This window comes from Anopheles gambiae, chromosome 3 (genome assembly GCF_943734735.2).
Source record: "Anopheles gambiae chromosome 3, idAnoGambNW_F1_1, whole genome shotgun sequence".
NCBI lineage: Eukaryota > Metazoa > Arthropoda > Insecta > Diptera > Culicidae > Anopheles > Anopheles gambiae.
The window spans coordinates 85377802-85392398 of record NC_064602.1 but is presented as its reverse complement, the minus strand read 5'-3'; the positions used below and the strand labels follow the sequence as shown (position 1 = coordinate 85392398).

Below are 14597 nucleotides of genomic sequence, written 5' to 3'. Positions count from 1 at the left end.
CTAGATAAACATCAGTGGTAAATGAAGAAAATAAAATAGTAGATATCCAGGATATAGGACTTATACTTACCTCCATCACTACGAAGCATCCATGCAACGAAGCTATATTCCCTAAACCCTTCATAGAGTTTAATATAGAATCCTGTTAGGCGTGTTCGCGTCGGCGTATTCGTGGGGACGCGGGCCTACTCATAACCTTAGTTGAGTATTACTCGCCTGTTGACGTTTTACGCTAAATCGTGTTGTTGTTCTGTTGTTCCAAGAAAACGACCGGGCACCTGTAAAAACCCGTTTCCGGGCACCGGGCGGAGGCTCGGCCCGGCATCACGTCCTATCAGCATGATGCACCAATTATAGAATAGAATGTTCGTGAAGTGTTTCAGACAATCCCGACGGACGTTCCTGAGCGCCTCGAAACATTGAGGGTGTACCGCTAAAGAGAAGACCCTGCTCAAACATAACAGATGCCATATCCCAAATATTAACTTGAATCCAATGATTCAAAAAGTCAAGTATTGGATCTCATTTGATCCCTTACAAGGGGCAGTCCCGTGGTACAGTCGTCAACTCCATCGACTCAATAACATGCCCGTCATGGAGTCATGGGTTCAAGCCCAGAATGGACCGTCCCCCCGTAGCAAGGATTGTCTATCCGGCATATCCGTGGACTATCCGGCATGTCCGCGTAGGACGTTAAGCTTAAATAGAAGATCCCTTACTTGTGAGCAACTGTTCCTACCCCAATCGTATATGAGTACTAGAAAATACTAAAGTTTTGATGTTAAAGTTGATGTTCTACCCCATTCATGGCATAGCCTGTAAATTGTTCCTTCGGAATATTGTCTGTTTTGATCAAATCGATCATGATTTGGTTAACCAGCTATTCTACCATAAAGATTAGGCCTGAAAACGTAAGTTGTTTGTTCATTCTGGAACCCGAGAACTTCCTCAAAAATCGGAATTCTGGCAAAAATGAGGTACAATAATTAAAACCATGAAAGAGTCAAAATTTCACAAAAAAGCGTCAAAGTTTCATAGTTCTTTTGTTTTACGATCCAGAACTTTTTCTTTTCCAGAACATAATTGATTGATTGGTTAATTTATGTATGATTTAATTTCAAGAGTTCCACTTAGTTGGTTAGTTTTTCTTGTGTTTGAATTACAGTTCCATTTTGTTTTCATTTTCATTTTCAATTTTCATTTTATTCTTTTAGATCTTTTTTCTCAATCTTTGAGTTTCATTTATGAAATAGTTTTTTTACTTTATTAGCTTCATTTAGTTATGTTTGTCTGGCCCTTATTTATTCATTGCGTAGCTTATGCTCATTCATTCGGTACTTACGTTGTGAACTATTATACTTTTATTGCTTAGTATTTTTTTATTTACAGTAAGTTGTACTTATTTGTTTATTTTTATAGTTTGTTTTTTTATTATTTTTGAACACTTTAACGACTATATGCTATCTTCGTACTCTGTACGTACAATTTGTTCTTCCACTCTCTTCGCAGTATTCCGCATCCTTTCTAAAGCATTCATTAACAGTTTTTGTTACACATTGTATTCATCCGCTGAAACTGACGTATGAATTAACGATAATTAAAATTAAATCATGTTTGAAATTATCAAGCAATTGTGCCAATTATCCAAGATTCGTTTAATTTTCTTAAAATCCTACCGATCCTCACAACACGGGCAGACACTTTCTAGTTCTAGATTTAATACCGACAGAAACTGCTTTATGCCTCAAACATCTCCCGCCTCCATCGCTGTTTTAACCCTGTTTAATAACGAGCAAAAGCTTCCATTAAACGACGACTGAATGCGTCTGGTTCATCATCATCACCATCAACATCGTCGTAAAAATTGCAAAAATTACCATTATTGCTTCCTTTCGAGTCCTGTCGGATTCGGACGCTGGACGCCATCGACCAGTCTGCATTCCTTCAGTTTATCGTTTACCGTCCCGCACGGTGCGGAAGGATTCGCTCGCCTCGTCGGCGGCCAAACGGCGAAAGGTAGCCACCAGCTCTCGGTCATAAAATATTTGCTTCAAATGAACATCATTATGATGTAAAACTGCAGCCAATCCCAACCTACTAGGTGATGCTAGCCAGCCCAGCCATAGCAACAACCCTACCCACCGTACGATCTTGATCGTGCGCCGACAGGAGCTCATTACGGGTGTGTAAAATTTAACTACCCAGCACCGGAACGAGCAAGTTTTGCTTTCCGCGTACTCGCAGTTTGCACCGGTTCGAAGCCGAAAGGCAAAACCGGACCTAATAAAACAAAAGTCCCCACCAAGCGGGCGCGCGCGCGCGCGTACACCCAAATGGTGATTGTGGACCGTGGGCTCGTGCAGAGCTTGCCATGAGGAGGCAAGCGTCAGTTGCTCACTCATTATCACTGCCATGCTCTGCCCTGTGTGCTTGGTTAATTCCGAGCTTCTTCTGCCAGCGCCAAACATATTCCTACCACTCCCAAACGTCGCTTGGGGTCCCTTGGGAGTGCGGGATCATTTTTCCTGCTTTCATTTGTTTCTGGGGGACCATCCCCAGACGACGAAACAAAAACAGAAGCAAATTGGCAGCATGATAGCGTGTTGTAGCCCAATCAATTTTTCGCCCAAATTCGGGATGATATAATTCAATCAACGAAGCAGGCTCGATGCGTCATTTGCGAACCGAGGTGGAAGTTGTCCGCTGGTCCGATGTCCGACACAGCATTCCGTTGTTGCCGAAAACAACAAGCAATACGCCTCCCTTAGTGGGAACGAAAATCGGCAATTGATTTGATTGCCGCGGGAAATTCATGCATATCGCGTCACTTGAAGACTCCACCGATCCGAAATTGCGTCCAAAGTCCAAACCAGATAGGTGTTGGGGGATCGGTGGATCCTGCGGCGGAGTTGCGTTTGATGCGTACCGATCAATTTGATGCGCCGAACTGATAGGTGATGCGTATTTCCAGCGACCACTGGTAATCGATGTAAGCGTAGCGCTAAAGGCGTAATTCAGTGATGCTCCCAGGGTGATGGCAGTATATTTCAAAACATTGAGCAAATCTGGAACAAAGCAAAGTATGATGACTTCTATGACGATGACGTCAGCGAGTTGGTGCATCGCAAGAGATTATGAGATGCTGAGATTCGCAATGATAGGCTCAATGGACATTCATGTATATTTTACATCATGCAAAATTCATTACAGCTTAAACATATCTATATAAAATATATCCCTGACCTCCCAGCAATGTCCCAATTTCAAAGTTTGAGAAGTTTGATTTGTAGTTTGAGTCCTACCTCCAATAGCAGCACAACACTACCGTTCACAACCTATCGAGCATGAAAGTGAGGCGAACAATCGAATTGCACCGCAAGTTGTCTGATAATTGGTATGTTATTGCGCATTTACCAGCAACACAACACGCCCCTGATGTCCTTCCCTGCTCCAGCACCGTAGATCGGCGCGAAAAAGGGCCAATGGGGGACACGTTTTCGATCGTGTGTACGCGTCTCCGACCATCCGCAGCAACCTCCTATCATTATCACAAATTAAACTGCTCCCCGTGCAGTCTACCCTGATCGTAGGGAAACCACACAGGAATGCTTGAGAAGTAATGGTCAACACATGTCTGCATGCTGCTCGAAGTTTAGGTCACGCTGAGTCATGGAGGAAGCTCGCCCGTCGTGGATGCGCGACGTAAATCCCGAACTCGCTGGAAGTTGTAGCATAATTTTTAAGACCTTATACATTGTGATGGCTGCTAAGTAAGAGTAACAAAAAAAAACAAACAAAACCAAAACAAGCTGGTCTGTCGGAGCAAGCGAGAAGCGATAAGCAAAAGAAATAAAACAGCAAACGCCCGATCGACAAGATCGCGCTCGCCAAAACAACACGCGACCTGCGTCACGCAACAGACCAACATGGTTTGGCAGCAGGGAAGCAGAAGGGGTATAAAAGGGCATTTAAAATCCACAGCAGCACACATACACGAGCGATCGTACGCACAAAGGAAAAAAAAAGCACAAACACACAGACACACACTCATAGACCTTTCATTCGATCGAATTGGCATTGGAATTGGCGTCGAAAATTGAACTAAAATTGGACGTAAACAAAGATATAAATTAATTTGCCGTTGATGCGTTCGGGTTTGTGCCGTTCGGCCGGTCCCGGGGGCGGGCAGCACCCGCAACCGTTCGCGTATTTTTTGGGGTGGGTGACCTATTGCGTATGTTGACTTGAGTCGCTCAGGGTGTGTGTGTGTGTGTTTGAGAATTGTTTTTTTTTCTTTTACTTTTCTTTCAATACTATGAGAGGTCAAACGCGCGTGCCTGCACGCAATGGGAAAAGTGGGACGTGCGGCGATCGACGCGCAAAAAGCGAGCAGGCTGAGCATGATCGACGATACGCTTGGTATTCAGAATATTATTTTGGAATACGGGTGGCTCAGACGGAGGGTTTTTCGTTATTGTTATTTTTTATGGTTTAATAGAAATCAACTAAATTACGACAATTCTAGCAGTTTTTATCGCAAAGTGATCATCATGATCGTATGGCAAAATATGTTCTTTCAGATCAAGCGTAAATTGCTACAGAAACAAACCTTGTGGGGGTAATAATAGGACAGTACAAAACAAATCTAGCAAAGTTCATTATTTATAGTAAATTTAAAACGGACGTTACGTTACTTACACATAGTGGCCATAATTCATCACATATCTCCCTCTAAAAACTACAATCTTTCCAAGAAATGTTTGATTTGTCCATCGGAATTTACGTCCGATGTTTGGTGAAATTGAGGTTATATTTGGAACATTATTGGTTTTTCTTAACGAGAACTTATTTTGCTAAACATTCCTGATACTTTTGACAACATGATACTACTATTGTATGTACGGTAACTGAGACCTCACCTCTTCTTGTGTCCATTTAAAGTTTATGAAGATCGTCCGAAGCTAGTCTGGTTGGGAAACGATCCAAGTCCGGGCTGATAGTAGTCAAGCCGTCTGCACAATAGACCATCGAGCCTCAGCGAACAATGCAAAGATAAACGAATATAAAAGATAAGGCTATGATGTCGAAATTGTATTCCCTCGTCAGATGACCCATCACTCCTGATCGTACGATCATGACAGCTATTAAGATTTGTCGACATTTATATATATTATTTTAATCACATACGCGAGATAATCCCATTACGACAGGAAGCAACCCATTAGTTCAGTTCTCTGTGTTTTTTTTTTCCAGTACCAATGCATTAATCTGTTCGCCTCGACCAATCAATCGATCGTCTCGCTTGGGACCACCAGATCAAACCTAATCATCCATCCCTGCGGTACAGTACTATGCCGGCGCTCGCCCTCACCCAATCTACACGTGCAACCAAGCACGTGATTCTAGCGTGCGTTTGGAATGCCCAAAGAGCCCGGGCGAGCCCGAAGGAACGGCAGCAGGCAGGAGCAGTACAGCACACCAATGCGGTGCGGTATGCGGCTACAACACCCCTGAAACACCCTGCCCCGTCCCGGTACTGCTTTACTCTTCGTCTCTGCCAGTTCCTCCGTTCCTCCTCTCCTTCCCCTGCGACCGGATAGAAGGTGCATCCACGCTTTGCCCCGATGCATTCTAATCTTCTTGTGAAACTGTGAATGAACGAAATCGGTTTTGTCGGCTTTTTCTTTCCCTTCTGTACCTTACCCTTCCCTGTAATTCCCTACCTTATATGCCTGGCCCTTTTTCTCTCTCTCTCTCTCTCTCTCTCTCTCTCTCTCTTTCTCTCTCTTACTCCCAACCTTATGCACCTTGGGTTGCAATAAAGCAACAATAAAAAACGGTTGTTCGAAAAGGAAAAAACAGAGAGAGAGATAGATAGAGAGCGATAGAGAGACAAAGAGCGCGCAACGGGTGTGCTCTCGGGACCGTGCGTAACGCATGCCGACGGGCTACGCTCCCGCGTTGGTGCGCGCGCGAATGCCAGCTTCGGTGAGCACCCCGGGGGCCCGCATAAATTGTTCCGATCCGGACGCACGAAGCTCATTCGTGTGCCCTTCATCGAGACCGACGGTTGCTGTTTGGACCGGGGAAAATCCGGCACTGTTCGAAAGGTAGCTTCGTAAACCCTTTGGCCGCTAACCAAGCGTATCAAACATTCTACTTTGGTGGCGCGATCGTGTGCGTTTCTTGCTCAAACAAACAAAAAAAGCCATCAAGTGCATTGGCAAGTGTGACACAGTGGCAGGCCGTTTGCTCGAGGAAGAATAAAAGACAATTTTTTCGTGCCTTCAAGCTAATCTTGGAAGCGTAACGTTTCATCGACATTAAAGACATTCTCGAAAGTTGAGCTCCAAGCAGGTGCGAGAGCAATCGATCTATCGTGCAGTAAAAGATCGACCAAAGCGCAGTGACAGTTGAACGGTACAGAAATGGCGCACAAACTAATATCGTGTAGTGCCTGTGTGCTGGTGGCGCTTTTCGTGCTGAGTGCAGTGAACGTATCAAGGCAGGCGTCGCTTTCGCTACGGGTAAGTGTCTATGGAAACCATTTTGTTTCAGGCAAACGACGTTCGCTCGCCGTGATCATGATCACGTCGACACTAGTTAGTACACCTGCCAACACAAAAGAGCGTACAGAATTATACTTCTGACGTTAAAGCAGTTAAAGCGAAACCGATCTCCAAACCGATCCTCAGCACCGAACCACCCTGTGCGCAAGAGTCCGTATCCCTGGTCATGTTCTTGACTTTGGCTTCAACGCAATAACCAATAACGCGGTGCGGTCTTGTCTTGTCCGTCCGATTCCCACCTCATTCCCGCGATCGCTCGCCGAAATATGCGTTGCGTGTTGCGTCCGATTTGTCTGACCTTCAGGATGATCCAATTCGACCCAAGCCAAAACAAACCCCTCCACGCTCTTGATTCTCGCCCGAAACCCCCACCGAAACCATCGGACCACCGTTTCGTCTTTCACGCTGCGAACATTAAGCCCTCCCCTTAACGGGTGTGTGCGTGTGTGCTGTTGGGCCGTTCTTATGTTTCATCAATTTGCTGCACCACTCTTCGGGTGCTTGTCGGAAATTTCCTGAGGATCACTTCAAAAAGCCGCCGGAAGAGGAGAGGGCAAGGCAAGGCAAAAAAAAACATCCACTCTCGCACGCATACCGACAGGACAGGCCCTTTCCTGTCCATTTAGTGGGCCGATGGTTTTCGGTAGCAAATTGGTTTATGTAATAGGGCCCCGTTCCCTCTGAGGGGGGGGGGAGGTACAAGGGGACTTCAATTGCTAAATTGGTGCGTCCACGAAATTGGACCCACCTCTTCAAGGTCCCTGGGGCGAAGAAGAAGAAGAAACAAAACCACGGCTTTGTGGGGAAGATATTATCTGTGGCTCTGCGATGCATCGGTGCAGCAAAATGCATCGGAACAGCCCCTGCCCCTGCCAGCACAACCGACCGTTCAGTCGCTACACATTTCACAACTGATGCAATTGTAACCTTGAAATCTGGGCTTGGCCAGGAGGACTGGGGAAAAACCAGCACGGGAAACGGTTGTGCGCAAAGAAAGGGCGACGCTCCATCGTAATCTGGTGCAACTGATAGCAAGGCTACCATTAGCTGCACGGCGTTGATTTCCAATATTTCCCTTCGCGCGGCTTCATTAGCAGTTAAACACCGTATTTACCGGTCATCATCATGACACACGGTAATAAGCTTCCGGAATTGGTTGCATCTAGAATTAATACCATTAGAGGCTCTTTTCACAGCTAATTAATGTTTCCTTGCTGTCGGTATAATACCTTTCCAAACGACATGCTAATGCTCCGTGTATCATTGGAGATTGAAAATACAATTTCTTTCAAAGCAATTCCAATGTCATGCAATTTCCTAAGAAAAATCTCAGTCTTTCTACGGGGGGGTAATGAAGGAGAGCATTGATACATCTTTGGTTCGATGCGCCCTCCGCATAGTACCAAGAAGTACAAATCGCTCACTGACAATCGCTCCACGCGACAACGAACTGCTACTAGACTGCGCTAGACAGTGCCAATAATTGGATAGCGTTCTGGGAACGTGTCATTCCTTATTAGAGACATGAGCGCCGCCAGAACGCAAGCGAAATTGATTCCAATTCTGACGAACTTGGCTGCACAGCATCAAAACTCTCCATCCAATCGCTGGAGGTGTTTTTTTCTTTTCGCACCGGCTTTAACCTTCTTCATCTGTTACATTTTCATCATTTTATACTAAGAAACTGATAACCTTCTTACGGAGCGTTTCTTCGCTCCGACTCTTACAGACATTCCCCCCCCCCCCCACCCTGTGTGAGTGTGTCTATGCGTATTAGCAAATTCACTAGCTTTTTGATTTTATTCCCATTGACTTGAGTGCCTTCGTACAGGGCCTGAAAGTATGCAGTAACGGATAGGAGCGAGAGAGAGAGAGAGAAAAAAAACTCCAATAAAAATGAAGAAATGCGGACAGCCTGCACGCTCTGCCCTATCAGTACACGTTTACTCATTCATTCATAAAGTGAAGAGTGTGGACTTGTTTACATCCTGCATTGGGTGTGTGTGTGTATGTTTGTCGTGGCGTCTTGTTCCCCGACGACGCGTACGTATGCAAATAAGTGGCCCCTCTGCGGCTCATCTTACAACCTGGCACGCGGGTTGTCGCGCCACGCCACGTTTTATTGCTACATGCGTTGTTCGGTTGAGTACCTGAAACACGTCGCCACAATTTGATCACTTCGGTTGGGGACTCTCTCGTTATATGAAACCTTTTAGCTAGGCGTCATCGATTTTTGAAGCATTTGATAGGGTACACTTGGAAGAGAAACCCGACGAGCGTACTTGCAGCAGGCGTTCGCTAGACGCGACCAGTAGGCCCTCGCTGCATTGTGGGTCTGCAGATTCCGAAAGAGATCACGCTTGACCTAAGGGTGGGGACTAAGGGACCTTTGCGTGCGTCATCACTCGCGGACCGATTGGACGATCGGTACAGAGGCGGCACGTTTGAGCATCCGATAGATCTGAACCGTGACCGCCACGGGGTGTTTACCATATTGATTTATAGCATTTACAGCGCCCGATGCTCTTGATGCGCGGCGCAACTGCTGCGTACTATTGGTGCGCGATAAGAAGGGCGCTCGTCCAAAGCAGGAAGTGAGTGGCGATGGATGGTTTGGCCTGGCAGGAACGCTAGGGCCTGTCCTTCTGCTTGCATATGTGTATGTGTGTGTGTGTGTTTATGGAAGGCACGAGACTTCCAAATGCACATGCTTGAACTCATTTATGCCGCGCGATGGGTCCAATCTGGGGTTTTCAATCTTATCACCGTTTTCTTGGACAGAAGTACTGTACTTCTGTGTAGTCTGGAGCCTCTGCTGTATTAAGAAGACACACACACACACACAAACACACACACACACACACACACACTTCATTACCAAAGCGATTATCTCCAAGATGTTCCACGCAGGTATTATATCAATGTTGCTTTGCTCTACTCTACAGGTCCTGTCACGTGGTGAGCGATCCGTGTTTAACCAAACGCACAGCAACAAGACGTGCGAAGGTAACACACCTTGTGGATGGGCAGTGTACACGCCCGCAACAAGGGCGATCGATAGCTTCATGAAAAATACGTAAGTGTTTTGCACTCTGAATGTTACACATATTTACACATCATGTCCAACCTAATCTTAACCAAATATCTTTGAACTCTTTATTCCATGTTCTCCCTTTCCTACCCTTAACACTAGGTGTGACTGCGAGAAGTTGAAGCAGTGCGTCCGAACGGACGACGATGTCTCGATCAGTGCGTACGTCTACCGCTGCCGGGAGCATCCGGCCAAGGCAAAGTCCGTGCCCGCGTCCTGAGCTGGTAAAAGCGATCCGATCGTGTGCTTCGAATGTCCACCGGTCGGCCAACGGCCAACACGCCGCAGGTTTGCTGGCCCGTGCCACCCCTGGACGCATGCGGGAGTGTGTATGCAAACTGTGTAATTACTTGTAACACCACCTAAATGCACTAACCATACTATTATTATACACACACACACACACACTCACCCACATAAATATCTTTATAAAAGTTTAAATGCTGATTTCAATAGTGGAGAAAGCAAACGAAATCCAGGAAAGCTGAAAAAACACACCCATCCAGCGAGAGAAGGAGAGCGAAAGCGAAAGAGTTTGATGGTTAAAATATTTAAAAATTATTTATATTTGCTTGTTTAATCGTTTATCTCTTCAGAAAACAAAAACCAAATCTACGACTCATTGTTGCGTATCTGATATGTCTAATGTTCTTTTCTTTTTAAACATTCACCCCAATCAGCACGTCCTGTTAGCATTTTATGAACATGGTTTTTTTTAACTATTATTATTATTATATTATACTTTCTTTATCGGTTAAGCTTAGAAGTTAGAGGCCTAAAATATGCTCACTTCGGTAGCTCACCTCGGAGAGAGCTTGGGTGGTAGATAGTAAATCCGTAAAGGTCCTTCCCAACTCATACACAGCCAACACAAATATGCTTGTAGAAAACGACGTCATATTGACGTTGTATATCTACCCCGCCAGTTCCGGTTCCAGTTACATCTCTGTTCCGATACGTCTCATACCGAAAAAGAAAAGAAAGTAAAACACATTTGATGCTCTGCACTCCGAACCTCCGAAGCTCTCTCCGAAATGTGACTCAGAAGAACGTTTAAAATAGAAGAAAAACACTGTAGAAGTAGAGGAGCGAAACAAAAGTTGCTAAATAGCATCGGAGAAGCGGTAGCGTTAGCAGTACGGTGGTCCGTGGTTATAACAAAGGACGTTAAATAAAACCTCCCAATCTTTGGAAAAGACTTGATTAACTATATACATATGTATGCGATCGTCAAGGGGAAAGTAAAGAAAAGGAAATGCCTGCAGGGCACGATCGTCCGACGAAGAATGCGCACAAGCAAACACTCCCACATTGACGTACGATTAATGTAAACATATTTTAAAAATCAAACCCTCCCCCGTAAAAACACAACACAAAACATGCAAAACTCTTGAAAACTCTTTCTATAAGCTCGCTCCAAAGAGGAGCACAACGAAAAAACAGATAGGAAAAGCATGGCACGCCCAAAAAGACTCTACCCACTTCATAGCGTACTTCCCCTAATCCACGTGATCCCCGTACCGATCGGTCAGTTCAGCTCCCACTTTACTATGTTTCTGTTGTCTTGAAAAAGTTTCACTCGTACTTAAGGAAAACGGTGCAAATTAATTAATGATAAGCACGCTACGAAATGATCATAGTTTCGCTCAGTTTCACCAACCAGCCTTCAGGAAAACAATATTAGTGTAACAACACACAAACACCCATACATAAACATCCGTATCGCTTACATACACATACAGTATTGAAACATTTTTTCAACCATTAAAAGAAGAAACAAAACACAACAAGCAAAACCATAATTACGTATAATAAAGAAACATACAACAGTTCGTATTGCTACTCAAGATAAGTGTTTTGCTCAGAACCGGTATGCAACGATCAGCACGATCACTAAACGCTAGGCAGTAGTAGGACAGTATCCACTTCTAGGGGTCGATTACTAATTGTGAAGAAGTATCAAAATGATGAAATAAACAGACCTAATCAGAAGCAGCTCTAGTCGCGTTTGTACCAACTTTTGTTTTGTAACGACAGGAACAAAAAAAAAACCAAAACCACAAATCCGAATGATACACAATCACAAGCAAAATGGGGAGGGGAAGACATCAACAACAACGTGGTGATAATTGTGCCGTTACATCGACACTTTGTTGCTTTGTTTTCAAACTACAGCGCAATAAACAACCATTTGTTTGCTACTTACTTGCTTCTTTAGTGTCGCTCTCTGTGTGTGGTTCTGTATTCGTATGCTCCATTCTAATCTATCACATAAAAACGTGCGTACAGCTCTTCTTCCGGCGTTCCAGTAAATTCCAGTAAAGTTCAGTGTTTGGGGCGTTCAAACTTTTCCACAGTTTGTAGACGGTAGTCGCCACCACGCCACCACGAGATACTTACTACGCAGAATGAGATGATTCATGCCGCGTGCCCTATTGCGTAGCCTTGAAACGGCGATCACGGCAGCATCACGCAACCCACAACCCCGGTGACCGGTGATTAGAATCCTGCCCCCAGGACCACCCAGCCGGGGTGCTGCGGGTGTGCTAGCGTGACGATAAGAAAGGCAGACCCAGATTGTTGACCCGAATAGTGCGTTTGTTTGATGTACTGTGCGTACGCCCGTACTCGCGTTGGAGCGTGTTATTTTGTGAATGGCAGTTAAGAATTTGGGACCGATTTTTTAGGTGAATTTCCGGAGTTCCAGTGCTCAGAAGTTCCAAGATTCTGAATTTTGAGAACATCTGCTACTCACCAATTTAAGGTACTCTCGAGCATCTCGGCAAGTTCTTAGCTCCTAAATCGACAAGAATTTGCTGAATGACTTCATAACCCAATGCTCCAATGTCGGTTAATGCCCGCTTTTCACATCGGATCTGCTTCGGCGACGCAGTTCAGCTCACGCGTGCCAGGACTTGGTCAACAAATCGGAGGACATCCGATTGGCGGTACATAGCGAAACAAAATAAAAAAGAAGAAAGAAAAGCTCTTACTACGCTCGTCCGGAACGTCCTATCGGCCAGTTATGCTGCTACACCAGGTTTTGATGGACAGCTTGGACGGACGTGTCATAGCATCATCGATCAGTCACTATCGCGTGCGGCTCGCCCTCTGCTGCTCCGATAATGAAGATGACGATGCATCGGTGGGACGGATGCTGATGGTGATGATGATGATCGGGGGATATTGTGAAACGTTTCCACTTCTGCTACTCATCCGCGATTGCTACTATCAGCGGCGAGTGTAGTACAGAATGCATACGCCGTTGTGCTTCATTGACGTAGTTAGCGCCTGCAAGCACAGGACCAAAGTGCGTTAGTCGCACTACCCAGCACTACTATTGCGTCATGCTATGTGCAATAAGGCGCAAGATCGCGCTTTGATTTTTTTTGCAGCAAAAATCAATAATAAAACATCGCTAGGTTTTGGAATATCAGCGCGGTCCGGGCCTAATCAGTGTACCCGTGGCGAGGTCATTGGAATGGGTGCCGTCTCCTGGTGGACTGATGCTCCCTGGGCTCGGCAATTTGGGTGAATAACACAAACACTACGAGTGTTTTATAGATAACAATTTTGTTGATTGGTGCAAAAATTCATTCAAGAAATAAATGTCGGCCCACGATGCACTTGGGGTTGCTTTTAGGATGCCGCGAAGTGAGAGGTACTTGATGCGCACTGGACAATATGGCAAGGGTTTTGCTGCAGATGGACAAATTTTATGTAAGAAAAAAAATATTTATGTAAGAGTTCAAGGTCTAAACGACTGAATCTCTTAGTTTAAAAGGATTCCTACATAACTCCGTTAAGTAGCCGCTAAATATCTTGAGAATTTGAAAAATATATAAAAAAGTATATTAAAAATGTTCCGATCATTTAGATTGCTCCAACTTATGAAAATCAACAAACCGTTCCGAAAAAATCAATACTTCCGAAAGTTTCGATCGTTCTAACGATTCCGATCCTGTTCATTCCAATCGACTTCGATTCCAGCGATGGCTCTGAATGACTCCGACTCCGGATGACTACGAGTCCTAGCGAAGGTTTGCAAAAATTCGGAGTCAACTCCAATCAGACTCCGATAACTTCGGAAATCGACTCCGGATGGTAGGTCTGTCCAGAGTAGTGATTTGTTACTAGTACCGTCCCGAATCGTAGTCGTTCGGAATCGTCCCGAACCAGAGTCGCCCCGAGTCGTTCGAAGTCGCCCGGAGTCATTCGGAGTCGTTCGAAGTCAGCCAGTGTCAGCCTTATACGAAACAAAGGCCTGTATACAAAGTGCACGTGCAAAGTGAAAGACAAAAAACGGACCGAAATACCTTCCGGAGTTGGTTTTGAAATTTTTGGAGTCGGATGGATGGAGTCGGATTTGGAGTGGAAAGTCGACTTCAGATTTTTAAGTGTAAACTCTAGTCTAAACGACTTAAGTTCTACTGCATTTTAAAAATAGCAAAAAAGCTGGTGACTCCATCTGTCCAGCCAGTGGAGCTTTAATCGCTTTGATAGCTTTCACCTTCACTCTGCACTGTTGTAGGGCTTCGCAGAGATGTTATCCATCGCTAGAAATGGAACGGAAACGTCAATTGAAAGTAGGATATCATATAAATTGGCTGCTTTTTCATGTCATGGCATGTACTCGCTAAATCTAGCTAAATCTATCAAACGAAACAAGAAACTCTTATTTTAGTCAGCCCCGAAGCTCCTTTGTGGTTCCATGTTGCCCTAAAGCAGCCTGTAATCATCCAAGAGAGCCATATGTTTGCTCAGTGCAGCGAGAAAAAGACCATTTTACGGTATTTATTTTTTTTACATGGTTTAAATGCAATTTTTTTGTTCTATATATACTCTAATTTATTAAAAGAATTATATGTTGAAATAATAAAGCTTATTTTTACAAAATGTCATCAAACACCCTTGAAATCATGGAGACCGCCCACTGT

General features: G+C 44.8%; 1 protein-coding gene across 1 annotated transcript; it reads left to right on the top strand.

The window, feature by feature from the left end:
- Window positions 1-5258: 5258 nt before the first annotated feature.
- On the top strand, window positions 5259-11661 carry LOC1271187 (uncharacterized). The gene is made up of 3 exons (XM_309936.4): window positions 5259-6527; window positions 9515-9645; window positions 9763-11661. Exons 1-3 carry the CDS (start codon window positions 6429-6431, stop codon window positions 9878-9880), a joined length of 348 nt encoding a protein of 115 aa, XP_309936.2. The 5' UTR covers window positions 5259-6428; the 3' UTR covers window positions 9881-11661.
- Window positions 11662-14597: the final 2936 nt, after the last annotated feature.

Excerpts from the sequence above, each read along its gene's own strand:
- LOC1271187 (XM_309936.4), top strand. The coding sequence starts at position 6,429 with ATGGCGCACAAACTAATATCGTGTAGTGCCTGTGTGCTGGTGGCGCTT. Across the intron at positions 6,528-9,514 it reads AGGCGTCGCTTTCGCTACGG|GTCCTGTCACGTGGTGAGCG; the intron begins GTAAGTGTCTAT and ends TCTACTCTACAG. Across the intron at positions 9,646-9,762 it reads GATAGCTTCATGAAAAATAC|GTGTGACTGCGAGAAGTTGA; the intron begins GTAAGTGTTTTG and ends CCTTAACACTAG.